This window comes from Spironucleus salmonicida, chromosome 4 (assembly GCF_000497125.1).
Source record: "Spironucleus salmonicida strain ATCC 50377 chromosome 4, whole genome shotgun sequence".
NCBI lineage: Eukaryota > Fornicata > Diplomonadida > Hexamitidae > Spironucleus > Spironucleus salmonicida.
Window position 1 is genome coordinate 987,094 of NC_090599.1, and position 17,116 is coordinate 1,004,209.

At 49.0% G+C, this 17,116-nt stretch overlaps 8 protein-coding genes across 8 annotated transcripts; 5 read left to right on the forward strand and 3 right to left on the reverse strand. All coding sequences in view use genetic code 6, as the record gives it.

Moving 5' to 3' along the window:
• Positions 1-425: 425 nt before the first annotated feature.
• Positions 426-3,695, forward strand: SS50377_24110 (Cysteine-rich membrane protein 2; the record flags this gene model as incomplete). Its single annotated transcript, XM_067907962.1, has 1 exon — positions 426-3,695. One exon carries the CDS (start codon positions 426-428, stop codon positions 3,693-3,695), a length of 3,270 nt encoding a protein of 1,089 aa, XP_067764936.1.
• A 32-nt stretch (positions 3,696-3,727) lies between these two features.
• SS50377_24111 (uncharacterized protein) lies at positions 3,728-4,198 on the forward strand (the record flags this gene model as incomplete). The annotated part of the gene is made up of 1 exon (XM_067907963.1): positions 3,728-4,198. The coding sequence occupies one exon, from the start codon at positions 3,728-3,730 to the stop codon at positions 4,196-4,198; it is 471 nt and encodes a 156-aa protein (XP_067764937.1).
• Positions 4,199-4,589: 391 nt separating this feature from the next.
• On the forward strand, positions 4,590-6,692 carry SS50377_24112 (uncharacterized protein; the record flags this gene model as incomplete). Its single annotated transcript, XM_067907964.1, has 1 exon — positions 4,590-6,692. One exon carries the CDS (start codon positions 4,590-4,592, stop codon positions 6,690-6,692), a length of 2,103 nt encoding a protein of 700 aa, XP_067764938.1.
• Positions 6,693-7,091: 399 nt separating this feature from the next.
• Positions 7,092-7,562, reverse strand: SS50377_24113 (uncharacterized protein; the record flags this gene model as incomplete). Its single annotated transcript, XM_067907965.1, has 1 exon — positions 7,092-7,562. The coding sequence occupies one exon, from the start codon at positions 7,560-7,562 to the stop codon at positions 7,092-7,094; it is 471 nt and encodes a 156-aa protein (XP_067764939.1).
• A 32-nt stretch (positions 7,563-7,594) lies between these two features.
• On the reverse strand, positions 7,595-10,864 carry SS50377_24114 (Cysteine-rich membrane protein 2; the record flags this gene model as incomplete). Its single annotated transcript, XM_067907966.1, has 1 exon — positions 7,595-10,864. The coding sequence occupies one exon, from the start codon at positions 10,862-10,864 to the stop codon at positions 7,595-7,597; it is 3,270 nt and encodes a 1,089-aa protein (XP_067764940.1).
• Positions 10,865-11,263: 399 nt separating this feature from the next.
• Positions 11,264-15,214, forward strand: SS50377_24115 (Cysteine-rich membrane protein 1; the record flags this gene model as incomplete). The annotated part of the gene is made up of 1 exon (XM_067907967.1): positions 11,264-15,214. One exon carries the CDS (start codon positions 11,264-11,266, stop codon positions 15,212-15,214), a length of 3,951 nt encoding a protein of 1,316 aa, XP_067764941.1.
• A 93-nt stretch (positions 15,215-15,307) lies between these two features.
• SS50377_24116 (uncharacterized protein) lies at positions 15,308-16,042 on the reverse strand (the record flags this gene model as incomplete). The annotated part of the gene is made up of 1 exon (XM_067907968.1): positions 15,308-16,042. The coding sequence occupies one exon, from the start codon at positions 16,040-16,042 to the stop codon at positions 15,308-15,310; it is 735 nt and encodes a 244-aa protein (XP_067764942.1).
• Positions 16,043-16,205: 163 nt separating this feature from the next.
• SS50377_24117 (Transmembrane domain-containing protein) lies at positions 16,206-17,006 on the forward strand (the record flags this gene model as incomplete). The annotated part of the gene is made up of 1 exon (XM_067907969.1): positions 16,206-17,006. One exon carries the CDS (start codon positions 16,206-16,208, stop codon positions 17,004-17,006), a length of 801 nt encoding a protein of 266 aa, XP_067764943.1.
• Between the last annotated feature and the right edge of the window lie 110 nt (positions 17,007-17,116).

Sequence of the window (17,116 nt, forward strand, 5' to 3'; positions counted from 1 at the left end):
TAGTATATATAAATATTTATCTATACGATTCTATTTTAGTATAGTATTTATTTTATACTATTTCTAAACTAATAAATATTAATATTCTTGTTAATTAAATACTAATATATCCTTTATATTGAATATCTCAAAAGTAAAAAAGTATTTTTATTTTCAAAATTGAAAAATATTAAATAATAATCGTATTAAAAAATTTTAGTAGAGATACAATCACTATATTTATATAGATATCTCCATTATCATGGTTTTATTTAGTTTTTTCTATAACAATAAATGCTTAAATAATAATAATAAGACATAAATTATTAAAAATAAATCAATATTTTATGCCATATGAACTGAAAAACTTATATAACCATAAATAAATTTAACAGGTTTTGAAAGCTTAATTCATATATATTTAGTTTGTTTTTTAAACATCAAAAATGTCTGGAAGCTGTGATTTAAATTTATCCAATAATGGTTGCAATAATAATTATTCATGTACATCTCCTACTGCTAATGCACGTTGTACACCATGTGCTCAAATTACTGAAGGATTTTATTGTAAATATTCAAGAAATGGAAATGTACGAAACTGCAAAAACTGCAATAGCTATTCATGCACACAATGCTTAGAGTTCTACTTGTTAGATGACACCGGACAGAACTGCTTTCCCAACTTCTGTTCCACTTACGTGAGCCAGTGCGCGAACGGCCAGGTCTGCCCGGCAAACTCGATCGACAGGTCCGACTGCCAGGCCTGCACGCAGAGCCAGGCCACGCCCTGCAAGTGCGGGAAAAAGGCCAACTGCTCGATCTGCGACGGCACCGGAAAAAAGTGCGGGGCCTGCCTGAAGGGCTTCGTGCTGGACGACGGGAACTGCGTGCTGGAGAGCAACATCTGCAACCAGTTCCGGCAGAGCATCCTGTGCGATGACGGCTCCTACTGCAACGGGGACTTCGGGGACACGTGCGAGCTCTGCGCTAAGCTCCAGCTCAACCAGTCCTGCAAGTGCGCGAACGGCGAGGTCAAGAACTGCGTCAAGTGCGGTGCCGATGGCTGCTCGGCGTGCCTGGATAAGTACGCGGTGCAGTTCGGCCGGTGCCAGCTGAACACCTGCGGGCAGATCCAGAACACGCTGAACTGCGCCTTCAACCACCTCTGCAAGGACGGCTCCTCCCCGAACCAGGTCTGCATCGCGTGCGACGAGACCCAGCAGTGCAACTGCGGGACCATCCTCGGCTGCAAGACCTGCGGGGATGCTATTAACACCTGCGGCTCCTGCTTCGTCGGGTACCACATCAAGGACGGCAAGTGCGTGAGGGATACTAACAGCTGCGGCGAGAGCTTCGACTCGGCGCTCTGCGACACCGGTTCCTACTGCAACGGTACCTTCGGCGTGAAGTGCATTGTCTGCACGTTCATCAACTACAACAGTGCCTGCCGCTGCGGGGAGAACCAAATTCAAAACTGCACCGCCTGCACCACCGGAGACTGCACCGCTTGCAAGTTGGGACTCTACCCGGTCAACAACATCTGCTCGCCCAACACGTGCGTTGGTGGTCAGAAGTCGACGCAGTGTGCGGTGAACAACTACTGTCCGGTTACTCCCGCGGGCCAGACCACGAACTGCCTGCTGTGCTCCGAGAAGTCCACCGTGGCCTGCAATTGCGGGGCTGAGGACAACTGCGCTACCTGCGATGCCGGACTCACCAAATGCAACAAGTGCCTGCGGGGATTCGAGTCTACAACCGCGGGAAAATGCACGCAGATCCCTAATATCTGCGACCAGAACGGGTCTTCTTCGCTGTGTTAGTAGGACAACTTCTGCAGCGGCTCTTTCCTGGAGACCTGCAAAAGCTGTGCGAACATCACCACGGACCTTTCCTGCAACTGCGGTGGCAACCTGCTGCAGAACTGCGTCAAGTGCGACGGTTCTCTCTGCAAGAAGTGCCTCACCGGCTACCACCCCATCAAGGGCGTGTGCCAGGTAAATATCTGCGACAGGCAACTCTCCAACACCCAGTGCGCGAGCGGCTTCTACTGCAAGAAAGACAGCAAGGAGAACGACCCCTGCACAGTCTGCGACAAAAACCAGACCCAGCCCTGCAAGTGCGGCGTCGCCTCCAACTGCGCAACCTGCGGTATCACCCCCAGTACGTGCCAGGACTGCCTGTCTGACCTCGTGCTGGACCCTAGCACGTTGTCCTGCATTACGCAGCAGACGGGTAGCAACGTCTGCAACTCCGAGAAAACCTCAGCAGGATGCTTCAACAACTACTTCTGCGACGGCAAAGAGAACGAAGCGTGCCAGTCATGCGTAGTCCTCCAGCAGGGCCAGAAGTGCAAATGCGATACGGCCCTGGTCGAGAACTGCCAGTTCTGTATAGGAACGGTGTGTCAGGCCTGTGTCCGGGGCTACGAGGCCATCAACGGCATCTGCGTCCCCAACAAGTGCGGCGACGAAGGGAAAAGTTGCCTGCCCGGATTCTTCTGCCCCACGGATGCAACAAAGGATATGTCTTGCCGCCCCTGCTCGCTGGACAACCAGGAGCTCTGCAACTGCGGAGCCGCCGCGCACTGTCAGTCCTGCACTTCGCTCAACAACCAGTGCCAGACGTGCGTCAGCGGCTTCACCCTCATCAACGGCGTGTGCGCGGTACCGCCCAACTGCAACGCGATTCTGCCCTGCCCCATCGGCCAGTACTGCAACAACCTGACCTGCGAAACCTGCTTAGACCAGCAGATCGCCTGCTCCTGCGGCGAGGCCGTGAACTGCCAGAACTGCGGCCAGCAGGGCGCCTGCCTGAACTGCATAAACGGCTGGTTGCAGGACGCGAACGGCAACTGCAAGATCCCCATCTGTACCATTCCCCCAGGCCGCGACAAGTACTGCGCCGGGCCCGAGTCGCCCCAGGACTGCTCCACGAACCCGCTCGTCATCAGCAGCATGCAGCACTCCTGCAACTGCCTGAAGACGCCAGATGGCCAGATTGCAGCAAATTGCGCGAACTGCGAGCCTGATATCAATCAGTGCAAGCAGTGCCTCAACGACCACACGCTCATGAGCGGAATCTGCGTTTTCACGCCCCCAGGCTACAAGGGCAGCTGCGACGACCTCGGTACCTCCAAGTGGTGCGCAGAGGGCCTCGGCTGCAAGTAGTACGGTCAGTGCATCAACTGCGCGACGCTCGACGTCGGAATGTCCTGCAAGTGCGCCGCCGACACGCTCCAGCTCAACTGCGCCGAGTGCGACGGGAGCGGCTGCAAACGCTGCGTCGAGGGCGCGACCATGATCGAGGGCGCCTGCCGGGTCAAGTGCACGAACGTGGCCCAGTGCTCCGACGGCGAGCAGTGCGACCTGGCCTAGCAGGTATGCGTCACCTGCGACGGAATGCAGTTCTGCAAGTGCGCGGCGAACCAGAACTGCCTGGGCTGCACGGTCGACAAGAAGTGTAACGGCTGCCTCGACGGGTACGTCCAGAACGTCCAAGGCTCGTGCCAGAACTGCGACGCGGGCTACGAGCTCATCCACGAGTTCCCCTCCGTGTGCGAGATCCTCCAGCAGACCAGCACCGCGCTGGGCCCCTGGGACGTGGTGGGCTGCGTCGCCGCCGGAGCGACCATCGTGGCGATCGTGGGCTACCTGATCTACTACTACACGCACCGCCCCAAGAAGTTCTACACCCAGCACAACATGTTTAGCAAGTGAGCGGTTTGGTTACTCATTGCACACGGTGCGGGATGTCGCCGCGAGCGGACCGGGAGGGTTTGCGGCTCTAGGAGAAATGTGTAGTAGACACCACGGGGCGCGGGACTGTGCTTGCACTCGGCAACTGCTGCAGCCGATGCGTCCTGGGCGTACAGTAGCCTCCCGGGGAGCACGCTGCAGGCTTACGCCAGACTAGTCCTTTCGCACCATAGACGCGCCTCGCTGCCCTGCATTGGTCAGGGTGCGGTTATGAATAGTTTTCAATTTGCCAATTTACGCCGTCGGCGTGCCCAGACGGCCGGTATATTGCTGTTTTATTAAGTTCGAGGACAGCCTCGGTGCTTTGCAACACGTGGATGGTCGAAACTCAATTAAATCATTCCCTTTGGTAACTTACAACTGCTATGCCTACACATCATAAGTAATTTAGCAGAGTAAAAAGAAAAAGCTTTCATAACGATACTGGCGTGAGAAATCACATGGATTATATAGCTAATGTTTGATCTTTCTATGAATTACAGCGATGATTGTAACTAGACTACAATCTTATTTGCAATTTGATTCAGTAACTTTCATTTAATATATATCTTTAAAACAGCTAGAAAAGAGAATAGGCATTTTCTATCGAAATAACTAAATCCATCTGATGAACTGAATATACATGAACTGATCCGAAGCTTCCTCTAATACTACACGTACTTCCTTTACACAAAGATTTTGTAGGACCTAGTAAAAATATTAAGTGATTAGTATCAAATATATGATTTTATAAAAATTATGAGGTTTAGAAGTTGTCATGGTGGTATTAGTTAATATGGATAATTTTTTAGGAGAGGCAATAAATAAGTGTGCGCCATTTTTGGACGGACAGCCTGAGCCAGCACCCTCGCTGGCATGACTCCTCACCCAGCTCCCGGCTGCCAGCTCCATAACCGCACGAGCGCTTTGCGGGACCGGGCATACGAACAGGGTGCCAGCATAGCAAGCAGCCGCATATTCCGAAGCCACCCCAGCGCAATCCCCTAGCCTGGCCAAAGCACGGAAGCACGTAACTATGGGCTAGCTGCACACCAGCATGGGCAAATAGAGTTGCCGTTGGTGGAATTTTGCTACCTCCGGCGCGGCCAGAGAAGGTAATTCTTCCCTCCGACTCGCATGCCGGCCAAAGGCGCCGCGGCGGGACCCTCGGCCTGGCGCAGCGGTATAGGGAACGGAACTTTGACGGGAAACCTCAAGATACTCACCAGCCAGCTGGCATCGGGCACTTTGCATGCGGGTCTGCCCACCGCTCCCCGTTTTTTCTGCGGCCCGAGTAGAGCCCGGTCTACGCGGCCCGCTCCTCATGTTACGGGTTCTCGCGCACGCCGTGTTCGTCGCCGCCGCCCTGCTGCTCGCCGCGCCGGACGACCCGATGCTGGAGTTGCTGGACGGCGTCTGCGCGCAGGTGGACTGCGGTCTGGAGGCGGCCTTCTGCGGAGGCATAAGCGTTTCGGAGAAGGTGTTGTTCGCGACCAGCAGGGGGACTGCCGACAGGGACTCGATGATGACCATGTAGACGTTCGGCATCTCTCCCGGCTGCTCCCTGCCTTGGGGCGCCGGGCCTCGCACTGGTTGAACTGGCAGTAGCTCGCCTCGTCCCCCACCACGAACGGGAACTGGACGCTGTCGCGGTTGTCGATGTAGAACAGGCCCGGCGGCAGCTCAACGCTCTGGCGCTCGTCCCGGATCAACGCCTGCAGCCTCGCCTCCGGCAGGTGGTAGCGCGTCAGCGACTTGAGCATGTTCCAGTGCCCTGGCGCCGCCTCGGCCAGCTGCCCGTAGGGGAAGGCGATGAAGGAGGCGAATAGTGCGACCGCGACGAGGGAGAGCAGGGCCCCAACAGGGCCGGCCGCCCGTCGGACTCTCCGCGTTGCCGAGGATATCTTGGCGGTCTGCATGTCCATCTCGCTCCCGAGCCCGGCGCTGACGGCCTGCAGCACAAAGTTGTGCGGGGCAGCTGGCCGGACCAGAAACGAGGATACTACGTGCTTCCGTCCGATCAGCACCAGCAGGAGCGCCAGCCCGACCGAGCCGATGACGATCGACGACAGCAGCACCCAGTGGATGATGTCCCTTCCGATGGCCAGCAGAAGCGTGGCGAGCGTGTTGGAGGAGGTCTTCTCGCCCGCGACTAGCAGCGTGCTGGGGAACAGGGTCGGCACGCCGAGGATGTAGCTCTTGAACAGCGAGAACCTGGCGATGCCCTGCATCTCGCGCCCCAGCTCGGTGTCGTAGATGCAGACCACCATGAAGAGCACCGCGAGGTAGAGCACCACGCACGTCGGGACGGCTCTGGCGACCTTCGCCTTGGCGCCAAGCAACTGGAGCGCGGCGAGCACGGACGCCAGCAGGCACGCGTCCAGCACGTTCACGAGCACCGCGAGCAGGAAAAGCGCCCGCTGCGAGATCTGCTGGTTCTCGGCTGGCCCTAGCATGAAGCACTTCAGCCCTGCGATGAGGGAGGTGAAGACGGCATAGAGCACCAGCACAGACAGCGCCGCATGCATATTATGGAGCGTAGGGTGTAGACCCGGCGGCGGGCTAGAGCGGAGCGCTGGATGGTTGCCATGCAAACCAGGCAGACCCGCATGCAAAGTGCCCGATGCCAGCTGGCTGGTGATTATCTTGAGGTTTCCCGTCCAAGTTCCGTTCCCTATGCCGCTGCGCCAAGCCGAGGGTCCCGCCGCGGTGCCTTTGGCCGGCATGCGAGTCGGAGGGAAGAATTACCTTCTCTGGCCGCGCCGGAGGTAGCAAAATTCCACCAACGGCAACTCTATTTGCCCATGCTGGTGTGCAGCTAGCCCATAGTTACGTGCTTCCGTGCTTTGGCCAGGCTAGGGGATTGCGCTGGGGTGGCTTCGGAATATGCGGCTGCTTGCTATGCTGGCACCCTGTTCGTATGCCCGGTCCCGCAAAGCGCTCGTGCGGTTATGGAGCTGGCAGCCGGGAGCTGGGTGAGGAGTCATGCCAGCGAGGGTGCTGGCTCAGGCTGTCCGTCCAAAAATGGCGCACACTTATTTATTGCCTCTCCTAAAAAATTATCCATATTAACTAATACCACCATGACAACTTCTAAACCTCATAATTTTTATAAAATCATATATTTGATACTAATCACTTAATATTTTTACTAGGTCCTACAAAATCTTTGTGTAAAGGAAGTACGTGTAGTATTAGAGGAAGCTTCGGATCAGTTCATGTATATTCAGTTCATCAGATGGATTTAGTTATTTCGATAGAAAATGCCTATTCTCTTTTCTAGCTGTTTTAAAGATATATATTAAATGAAAGTTACTGAATCAAATTGCAAATAAGATTGTAGTCTAGTTACAATCATCGCTGTAATTCATAGAAAGATCAAACATTAGCTATATAATCCATGTGATTTCTCACGCCAGTATCGTTATGAAAGCTTTTTCTTTTTACTCTGCTAAATTACTTATGATGTGTAGGCATAGCAGTTGTAAGTTACCAAAGGGAATGATTTAATTGAGTTTCGACCATCCACGTGTTGCAAAGCACCGAGGCTGTCCTCGAACTTAATAAAACAGCAATATACCGGCCGTCTGGGCACGCCGACGGCGTAAATTGGCAAATTGAAAACTATTCATAACCGCACCCTGACCAATGCAGGGCAGCGAGGCGCGTCTATGGTGCGAAAGGACTAGTCTGGCGTAAGCCTGCAGCGTGCTCCCCGGGAGGCTACTGTACGCCCAGGACGCATCGGCTGCAGCAGTTGCCGAGTGCAAGCACAGTCCCGCGCCCCGTGGTGTCTACTACACATTTCTCCTAGAGCCGCAAACCCTCCCGGTCCGCTCGCGGCGACATCCCGCACCGTGTGCAATGAGTAACCAAACCGCTCACTTGCTAAACATGTTGTGCTGGGTGTAGAACTTCTTGGGGCGGTGCGTGTAGTAGTAGATCAGGTAGCCCACGATCGCCACGATGGTCGCTCCGGCGGCGACGCAGCCCACCACGTCCCAGGGGCCCAGCGCGGTGCTGGTCTGCTGGAGGATCTCGCACACGGAGGGGAACTCGTGGATGAGCTCGTAGCCCGCGTCGCAGTTCTGGCACGAGCCTTGGACGTTCTGCACGTAGCTATCCAGGCAGCCGTTGCACTTCTTGTCGACCGTGCAGCCCAGGCAGTTCTGGCTAGTCCCGCATTTGCACTATGCCTCCCCGTTGCAGGCCGAGCAGACCTCTGTAAGAACGTCACAATATTACCCGTCCTCGCACGCGTCCAGACTGCTGCATTTAACGACGCAAAGCCCGTCGGCGAACGTCGCGCCGGGGACGCAAATCGCGCATTTCGCGCCATCGCATTTCGCGCAGTTCAGCACCAGGCGGTCATTAGCGCATTTGCAGGACATCCCCAGGCTCAAATTCGTGCACTCCACGCACTGCCCAAAGACCTTGCAGCCGAGGTGCTCAGCGCACCACTTGGAGGTACCTAGGTCGTCGCAATTTCCGGTGTAGCCTGGGGGCGTGAAAACGCAGATTCCGCTCATGAGCGTGTGGTCGTTGAGGCACTGCTTGCACTGGTCGATTTCAGGCTCGCAGTTCGCGCAATTTGCTGCAATCTGGCCATCTGGCGTCTTCAGGCAGTTGCAGGAGTGCTGCATGCTGCTGATGACGAGCGGGTTCGTGGAGCAGTCCTGGGGCGAGTTGGGCGCTGCGCAGTACTTGTCCCGGTCTGCGGGAATGGTGCAGATGGGGATCTTGCAGTTGCCGTTCGCGTCCTGCAACCAGCCGTTTATGCAGTTTAGGCACGCGCCCTGTTGGCCGCAGTTCTGGCAGTTCACGGCCTCGCCGCAGGAGCAGGCGATCTGCTGGTCTAAGCAGGTTTCGCAGGTCAGGTTGTTGCAGTACTGGCCGATGGGGCAGGGCAGAATCGCGTTGCAGTTGGGTGGAATTACGCACATTCCGTTGATGAGGGCGAAGCCGCTGATGCACGTTTGGCATTAAGTGTTTAGGGGAGTGCAGGACTGGCAGTGTGCGGCATCTCCGCAGTTGCAGAGCTCCTGGTTGTCCAGCGAGCAGGGGCGGCACGTTGTGAGCGTGGAGCCGCCGTCCGGACAGAAGAATCCGGGCAGGCAGCTTTTCCCGTCGTCGCCGCACTTGTTGGGGACGCAGATGCCGTTAATGGCCTCGTAGCCCCGGACGCATGCCTGACAGTAGATTCCAGCGCAGAACTGGCAGTTCTCGATCAGCTGGGAATCGCACTTGCAGCTTTTCGCCTCCGGTAGGAATACGCAGGATAGGCACGTGTCGCTCTTGTTTCCGTCACAAAAGTAGTTGTTGAAGCACTCTGCGGACGACTAGGCAGCGTCGCAGATGTTGCTTCCGGTCTCCGGAATTACGCAGGAGAGCGTGCTGGGGTCCAGCACGAGGCCAGACAGGCAGTCCTGGCATGTATTTGGGGTGAGGCCGCAGGTGGCGCAGTTGGATGCGCCGCCGCACTTGCAGGGCTGGGTCTGGTTTTTGGCGCAGATCGTGCAGGGGTCGTTCTCCTTGCTGTCTTTCTTGCAGTAGAAGCCGCTCGCGCACTGGGTGTTGGAGAGCTGCTTATCACATACGTTGACTTGGCACACGCCCTTGATGGGGTGGTAGCCGGTGAGGCACTTCTTGCAGAGAGAACCGTCGCACTTGACGCAGTTCTGCAGCAGGTTGCCACCGCAGTTGCAGGAAAGGTCCGTGGTGATGTTCGCGCAGGTTTTACACTTGTCTAGGAAAGAGCCGCTGCAGAAATTCTCCTGAGTACAGAGCGAAGATGACCCGCTCTAATCGCATATGTTGGGGATCTGCGTGCATTTTCCCGCAGTAGCCTGCTCAAAGCCCCGCAGGCATGTCGCGCACTTGGCAAAATTGTCATCACAAGTAGCGCAGTTGTCCTCGACCCCGCAGTTGCAGGCCACAACCGACTGCTCAAAACACAGCAGGCAGTTCGTGGTCTGTCCCGCGGGAGTCACCGGACAGTAGTTGTTCAGCGCGCACTACGTCGATTTCTGCCCGCCAAGACACGTATTTGGTGTACAAATGTTATTTAGCGGATACAAACCAGTCCTGCAAGCGCTGCAATTTGAATCGGTGCACCGAGTACAGTTTTAAATCTAATTTTGACCACATTTGCACGCACTATTGTAAGTTATCGCCGAGCAGGAAACGCACGAAACGCCGAACGCGCCGTTGCAGTAATAGCCAGTATTACAGAGCGCCGAGTCGAAGCTCTCGCCGCAGCTGTTAGTATCCCTCACGCACTTGCCGTCCTTGATGTGGTACCCGACGAAGCAGGAGCCGCAGGTGTTAATAGCATCCCCGCAGGTCTTGCAGCCGAGGATGGTCCCGCAGTTGCACTGCTGGGTCTCGTCGCACGCGATGCAGACCTGGTTCGGGGAGGAGCCGTCCTTGCAGAGGTGGTTGAAGGCGCAGTTCAGCGTGTTCTGGATCTGCCCGCAGGTGTTCAGCTGGCACCGGCCGAACTGCACCGCGTACTTATCCAGGCACTCCGAGCAGCCATTGGAACCGCACTTGACGCAGTTCTTGACCTCGCCGTTCGCGCACTTGCAGGACTGGTTGAGCTGGAGCTTAGCGCAGAGCTCGCACGTGTCCCCGAAGTCCCCGTTGCAGTAGGAGCCGTCATCGCACAGGATGCTCTGCCGGAACTGGTTGCAGATGTTGTTCTCCAGCACGCAGTTCCCGTCGTCCAGCACGAAGCCCTTCAGGCAGGCCCCGCACTGCTTCCCGCTGCCGTCGCAGATCGAGCAGTCGGCCTTTTTCCCGCACTTGCAGGGCGTGGTCTGGTTTCGTGTGCAGGCCTGGCAGTCGGACCTGTCGATCGCGTTTGCCGGGCAGACCTGACCGTTCGCGCACTGGCTCACGTAGGTCGAGCAGAAGTTGGGGAGGCAGGCGTCCGCGTTTGGGGATAGTAGGTAGAAATCGATGCACGTTCTGCAGACGTCGCCATTGCAGTTTTCGCAATTTCCGAAATGGAGCCGTCTGTTGCATTTGCAGCTGAATCCCTCCCTTAGATACCTGCACGGGGTGCATGTGGCGTACGGGTTTGGCGACATGCAGGAGTAGTTGTTTCTGCAGCCGTTATTGGACAGATTTAGGTCGCACTATCCTGCCATTTTTTGTAAAATTGATAAATTAGCGATTATAGTAAATGGAGACGATTTTTAGAGGTTTATTTAGCGATTTGTAGTGTAACTGAAAATTGCGATAAATTCAATTTAATACTTAATATTTTTTACACGTAGAACATGAATTTTCTTATATACTTTAATTATTTTTAGTAAAACCATGTTATAACGTGATAATAGATGCTATCTTTTTCGAACAAATATAAAAATTCATTATTTACTATTTATACTAACTTTATTTACTATTTGTACTCAATAGTAAATTTATATAAACGCATATATAACCAATTATATATCGATTTCCACTCCTTTTATACGGACTTTTACTTTACTCAACTTAATGTTATATATTATTATACCCTTTTAATTCTTTTATAACCGACAGTTATGACAGCGCCACCAAACTATTTCGGTAACTGCGCTAAGAACCTGAGCTTCGAACTCAACTCAAACGACTGCGCCCACAACTCGTTTTGCCCGATCCCGAACTTCAAGGACGACGTGATGTGCCGCCCCTGCGGCCTCGATATGCTCCCTGGCAAGAGCTGCAACTGCAGCGACAACCTGCGCTAAAACTGCGCCCAGTGCAACGGAATCCACTGCTAAAGCTGTATTAGAGGCTATTAGCTCATTTAAAGCTCCTGCGAGCCCACCAAAGCGCCCTGCGAGGGCCGCTCCGAGAACTGCCCCCACGAGCATTTTTGCGACGGAGACGCCTGCAAGAAGTGCGCCCAAAACGGCCTCTACGCGACCTGCAACTGCGCCGGGCAGCAGGTCCAGGGCTGCGCAGCCTGCGAGGGCGATTTTTGCTCTAAGTGCCTCGGGAGCCTCATTTTGGCGAACGGAAAGTGCCTGGAAACGGTCCCGGAACGGAAATGCAGCAATTCGATCGACTGCCCGGTCGGTTTTTCCTGTGAAAATTACAAGTGCCGCAGCTGCAGCATGTCGGAAAGCAAGACTGCGGTGTGCAATTGCGAGAATATGGAGCAAATTAAGGGGTGCTCCGTTTGCGACGTTGGCGGCTCCGGCTGCAGGCAGTGCGTCTCAAATTGGCTCTACGGCATCGTTTTCGGCACGAATTATCGAGAGTGCCAGGACCCTAAAACGTGCTTCGACAGAAACGGCACTGGGCCGACTAGCAGCTTCTGCTAGAAATAGTTTTACTGCGACGAGAGCGTTCCGATGTGCAGACCTTGCGAAACGATGTTTCTTGACGAGGGGTGTTTTTGCAATCCTCATCGAAAACTGTACAATTGCATCAAATGCAGGGGTGCTTCATGTTAAGAATGCGGCTATGGGTACTTTTTGTCTTCAATTAGCACTGGAACAAATTGCATTCCAAATTATTGTACAAACGATGCAATTTTGTGTTTGGACGGATATGCCTGTCCAAAATGGACCTAAGGAATGGCTGCATGTGAAGAGTGCGTAGTGGGCCAAACTGTACCATGTTAATGTTTTTATTTACAAAATTGTGAAACTTGTGATAAAGTTAATTAGCATTGTAAAGCTTGCTTACCAGGATTTGAATTTAACTCAGAAACTCGTTGTGTTGCTAAATAAAATGTGTGTAGCCCTAATAAAGAGTCATTTACATGCAATAGTGGTAATATGTGTGCTGGAAATTCAGGAGATAATTGTTTACCATGTTCTGGGCTTATAGAAGGTTAGTTCTGTAATTGTAATATGACTCTTTAACAAAATTGTAAGGTGTGTGAAGGTACTGTTTGTAAAACATGTGTTGATAAATATTTACCTATTGGAGGAATTTGTGTTCCAAATATGTGCGGCGAGCCTTAAAATACATATAATTGTATTAATGGGTACTATTGTCCTAATACTGCTACATCAGGTGACTCTGTTTGTCAGGAATGTAATGATTAATAATAGGAATGTAAATGTGGTCTTGTTCCTAGTTGTTAAACATGTGGAAATGTATTAAATACTTGTGGAAAATGTTTCTCTGGTTATGACCTATTAGAGAGCACTTCTTTATGTGTTTTATAAGGTGATATATGTGATTTTGCTGACGGATCGACTCTTTGCATCACTGGAAATTATTGCTAAGGAAAATTTGGGGATAAATGTTTATCTTGTACTTTGATCGTTAATGGAAAGTCCTGTAAATGTGGAAGTGTTTTGCTATAGAATTGTAAAGAATGTAATAGCGATGGTGTTGGATGCAAGTCTTGTTTAGATGGATATTATCCTTATAATAATATTTGTGTTACAAATTCTTGCATTTCCGGAGGCCCTTCTAGTACTTGTGCAATTGGAAATTACTGTCCTGATGGCGATGGAAATAAATCTAATTGCTTGACTTGCACTAATGTCTCACCAAATGCCTGCTAATGTGGAGCAAACTTTTGTTAAATTTGTGGCAGTACTAATAACACTTGTGGATCCTGCCTTTCTGGTTATGAATTAGATAGTTACAGTTAATGTATTATAAAATCAAATATTTGTGATGTCAATGATAGATCAACATTATGTAACGACGATTTCTTTTGCAATAGCACATTTGGCAAACTTTGTGTCACATGTAGATAAATTTAAATTAACGAATCATGCCATTGTAACGGATATAATATTCAAAATTGTAATAACTGTAATAACAAGAAATGCATTAATTGCTTGACTGGTTTTGAATTAGTTCAAGGAGAATGCATCGAAAATAATTGTGGGGATGATCTAACACCTCTTAGATGCCTACCTGCACATCACTGCCCTCCAAACTCAAAAGTTAATGATAAATGTGAACCTTGCGCTGTTAATATTAATGCCGAATGTAATTGTGGAATAGCCAAAAATTGTAAAACATGCGGAGTTTTATAAGGAACATGTTAAACGTGCTTAAATGGTTATTTTTTCAGCTAATCTACATTGTAGTGTATAAAAATAGATGATAATACGTAAAATATATGTGATAAGAACAATTAATCTTTGAGATGTAATAATTCTTTCTTTTGTAATGGGTATTTCGGTGATGTTTGCGTTCCATGCAATTTACTTACCAGTGGGAAACAATGCAACTGTAACGGAAAATTAAGAGAGAATTGTCTTTTCTGCTAAGAATAATAATGCAAACTATGCATTACTGGCCTTCTTTTAATTGATGGTGCGTGCTAGCTTAATAAATGTGGTCCTACAGCAGCATGTTTCAATGGATTTTTCTGTCCATCAAAACTTGAAGAATCTGAGTGTTAACTCTGTACTACTCTTACTGAAGTCGAATGTAACTGCAGAGATGCCAAAAATTGTTAGACATGTTCAATTTACTAAGACAGCTGTTAAACTTGTTTGAATGGTTTCCTTCTAGTTAATGGTTTTTGTTAACCAAAACTTCCATGTATTTAAACGAACGACTGTCCATTAAACTAATATTGTGTAATAGAAAAAACAGAATGCGATATTTGCGGTACATAAAGTACCCAATGTAATTGTGGTATTTCGATAAATTGCTTATCATGTAGCACTTCAGGCACATGTTCTAGCTGCCTACCTGGTTATGGCCCTGATGCTTATAACTCTTGTTCAGTACCAATTTGTAGCATTGAAGTTCCTTTAGGAAGTTATTGCAGTGGTCCAAATGAAGTTAAAGTATGTCCTGCAATTAAAAATTAATGCAATTGCGGCAACGCTTAAAATTGTTCCACATGCACACCAGATTTTAACGCTTGTGCAACTTGTATGGGAGGCTCTATTATGATTAACGCATAATGTCTTGTTAGCCCGCCTGGATTTACTGGCATCTGTGAAAGCACACCAGATTCATCCTTCTGTATTCCTGGACATTCTTGTATTTTAGTTCCCTCTTGCTCTCCCTGTAAATACGTTTCCCCTGGCTATTTTTGTAATTGTGAAGGTAATTTGTACGATACGTGCACTAGCTGCAATCGCGATAAATGTGGTAGCTGTTTTATAGGTTACGTTCTTCTGAACCAAGCTTGTGAAATAAAATGTGAATCTGATAATGACTGCAAAATTGGTGAAATGTGCGCAACTACACAGACTTGTATGCCTTGTGACGGCGCTCAAACCTGCAATTGCAGTGGCATGAATAACTGTGTTAACTGCAATCACCAATAATGTATTACCTGTGCAGCTACTTGGCAGTTAGGCCTTCTAAACTAATGTGACATGTGCCAATCCGGCTTTGAACTCATTGAAATGCAGTGCCTTCCGGTTTAGAAAGAACCTAATCAGGTCCTTATCGTTACCAATATCGTTGGAATGATTGTAGCCTGCATAACAGCGGTGGGATTCATCACTGGAGTGGTCGTATTTTACGCAAAGCGTCCTAAGAAATACACCTTCTAGCACGCCATAACTCAATGAAAATTTATTTTTTACTATTCTAATCCAAAATTTACTAGGTTTTGCATGATGTGAAAGTCAATCATTCCCTACTTTATACATAATCAAAAGCGCTCACAAAACATAAATTTAGGCATCTGGGCACAGCGCGCATATCTCAGCCACGGCCTCGCCCTCCTCTTTGTGCTCGAAAATGCATCTATTTTTCTTGTCCAGGAAGCTCCAGTCTATAACTATCTTCTCCACCTTCTCATGCTCGATACAGCTCTTTTTTAGCAGCTCCGCCATTCTCCGAACGGTGCAGATCGCAACCTGGCAGTCTTTATATCCACCATATGCCATCATTCGCACGTGCTGCTCCAGCTTGTAGTGCACACCGAAAACGCTGCAAACGGCCAGATTCTCCGTGCTGTGCTCCAGATCCTGCACGCGCGTCACGCTTCCACAGAGCACCAAGACCTTGAACTGCTGCTTCTGAGGAGCAATCTCGTTATTAGCTTGTTTAGATAATTTTGCTTTCTTGATAATTCGCTGCTACTTGATTTTGTTGTTCATAGACGAAATTTGACACGTTCGAGCTATAAAACGGTGGAAAATCGACATGGATTCTGGGGTGGAAACAATGGGTTTGGGGGCGATGAAGTTTGGCGTCTGCTTAGTGATAAAAGTGACCGGTCTAAGCTGATTCATCGCCAGTTGAAGATGAGTAGAAAAATTGAAATCTTCCGGAATTGGGGACGGTAAGCGCTTTCCCTGAGTTGTTAAGTTTGATATAAGCTTTTCTGTTTTATCGTGGCGTTCCTGTCTGCGCTGTTACTATTTCATCGATACTGGGGTTACTTCTGACATTTTTGTGAAGTGGTGTGCGAAAAGAAGAGTTAATATTATATAAATAGAGAGGAAATATTCAGTAAAAGTTATTAAAATGTATAATTATATATAATATTACAATTTGAATATCATACATCTATTATAATATATAATATTATAAAAGTTATGTTGACTGTTTAAAATGCCTCCTTACCCATCGCTGCATGACGTTGCAACATCACCAATTTTATCTTCCTAAATTCTGTATAATTTAAGAATGACATCTTTTATAGCGCATATAATGGTTATAGTGTTAGGTATTTACACTAGATTTCCAGTTTTCTTTGTTTAATTTACAAATTGGACTAATATGATGTCAACAGTTTATGCAACTTTTGCACTTCTATCTAGCTATTATTTTGCCAGACCTAAATTCTACAATGATGCTTCTTTGACCAAAGTTTTTGTACGCTCTCGGCCCTCCAAACTTGCGCATGCGACATAAATTCTTCTACAGTTAACCCTTCCGTTACATGGTATTGTTACTAGTGTTTTTTGGCCTTTAGTATTTCCAGAAGCAGATACTTCCCATGGAGGCTTCGATTATACATACTTTTTGCTTTCCCATGGAACTACACTGTTTTTGCTTATATTGGAAACTTTATTTAATAAAGTGTAATTTGATAGAAAAATACTCAAATTTCATGCGATTTATATATTTGTTTATGCCTTACTTGCTCTTTTTCTTTTGTATAGATATAACTTCGCTGTTTATTCATTTGTGGATTTTCGAACATCCAAATTAAATCGTATAATCTTAGCTTTCATACCACTATTAGTTATAATTTTTAATGAATTTGCTATTCTTCTTGCTCTTTTAAGAAATAAAGCCGTTAAAAGTGCACTAGACATTGATATTCCTAAGATTCAAAAAAGATACAAACGATTTATTAGAGAAAGGAAAAGTTTTGCAAATGAAAGTGACGGTAGTAGTTTTGAGTGAATGCTTTATGCAAGAACACAGTATTTTATATGATTAATGTGTTTATTTTATGTCTTATATTAACAATTACGTACAGACAATACTTATTTTCATGAAATTTTTTGAGTATT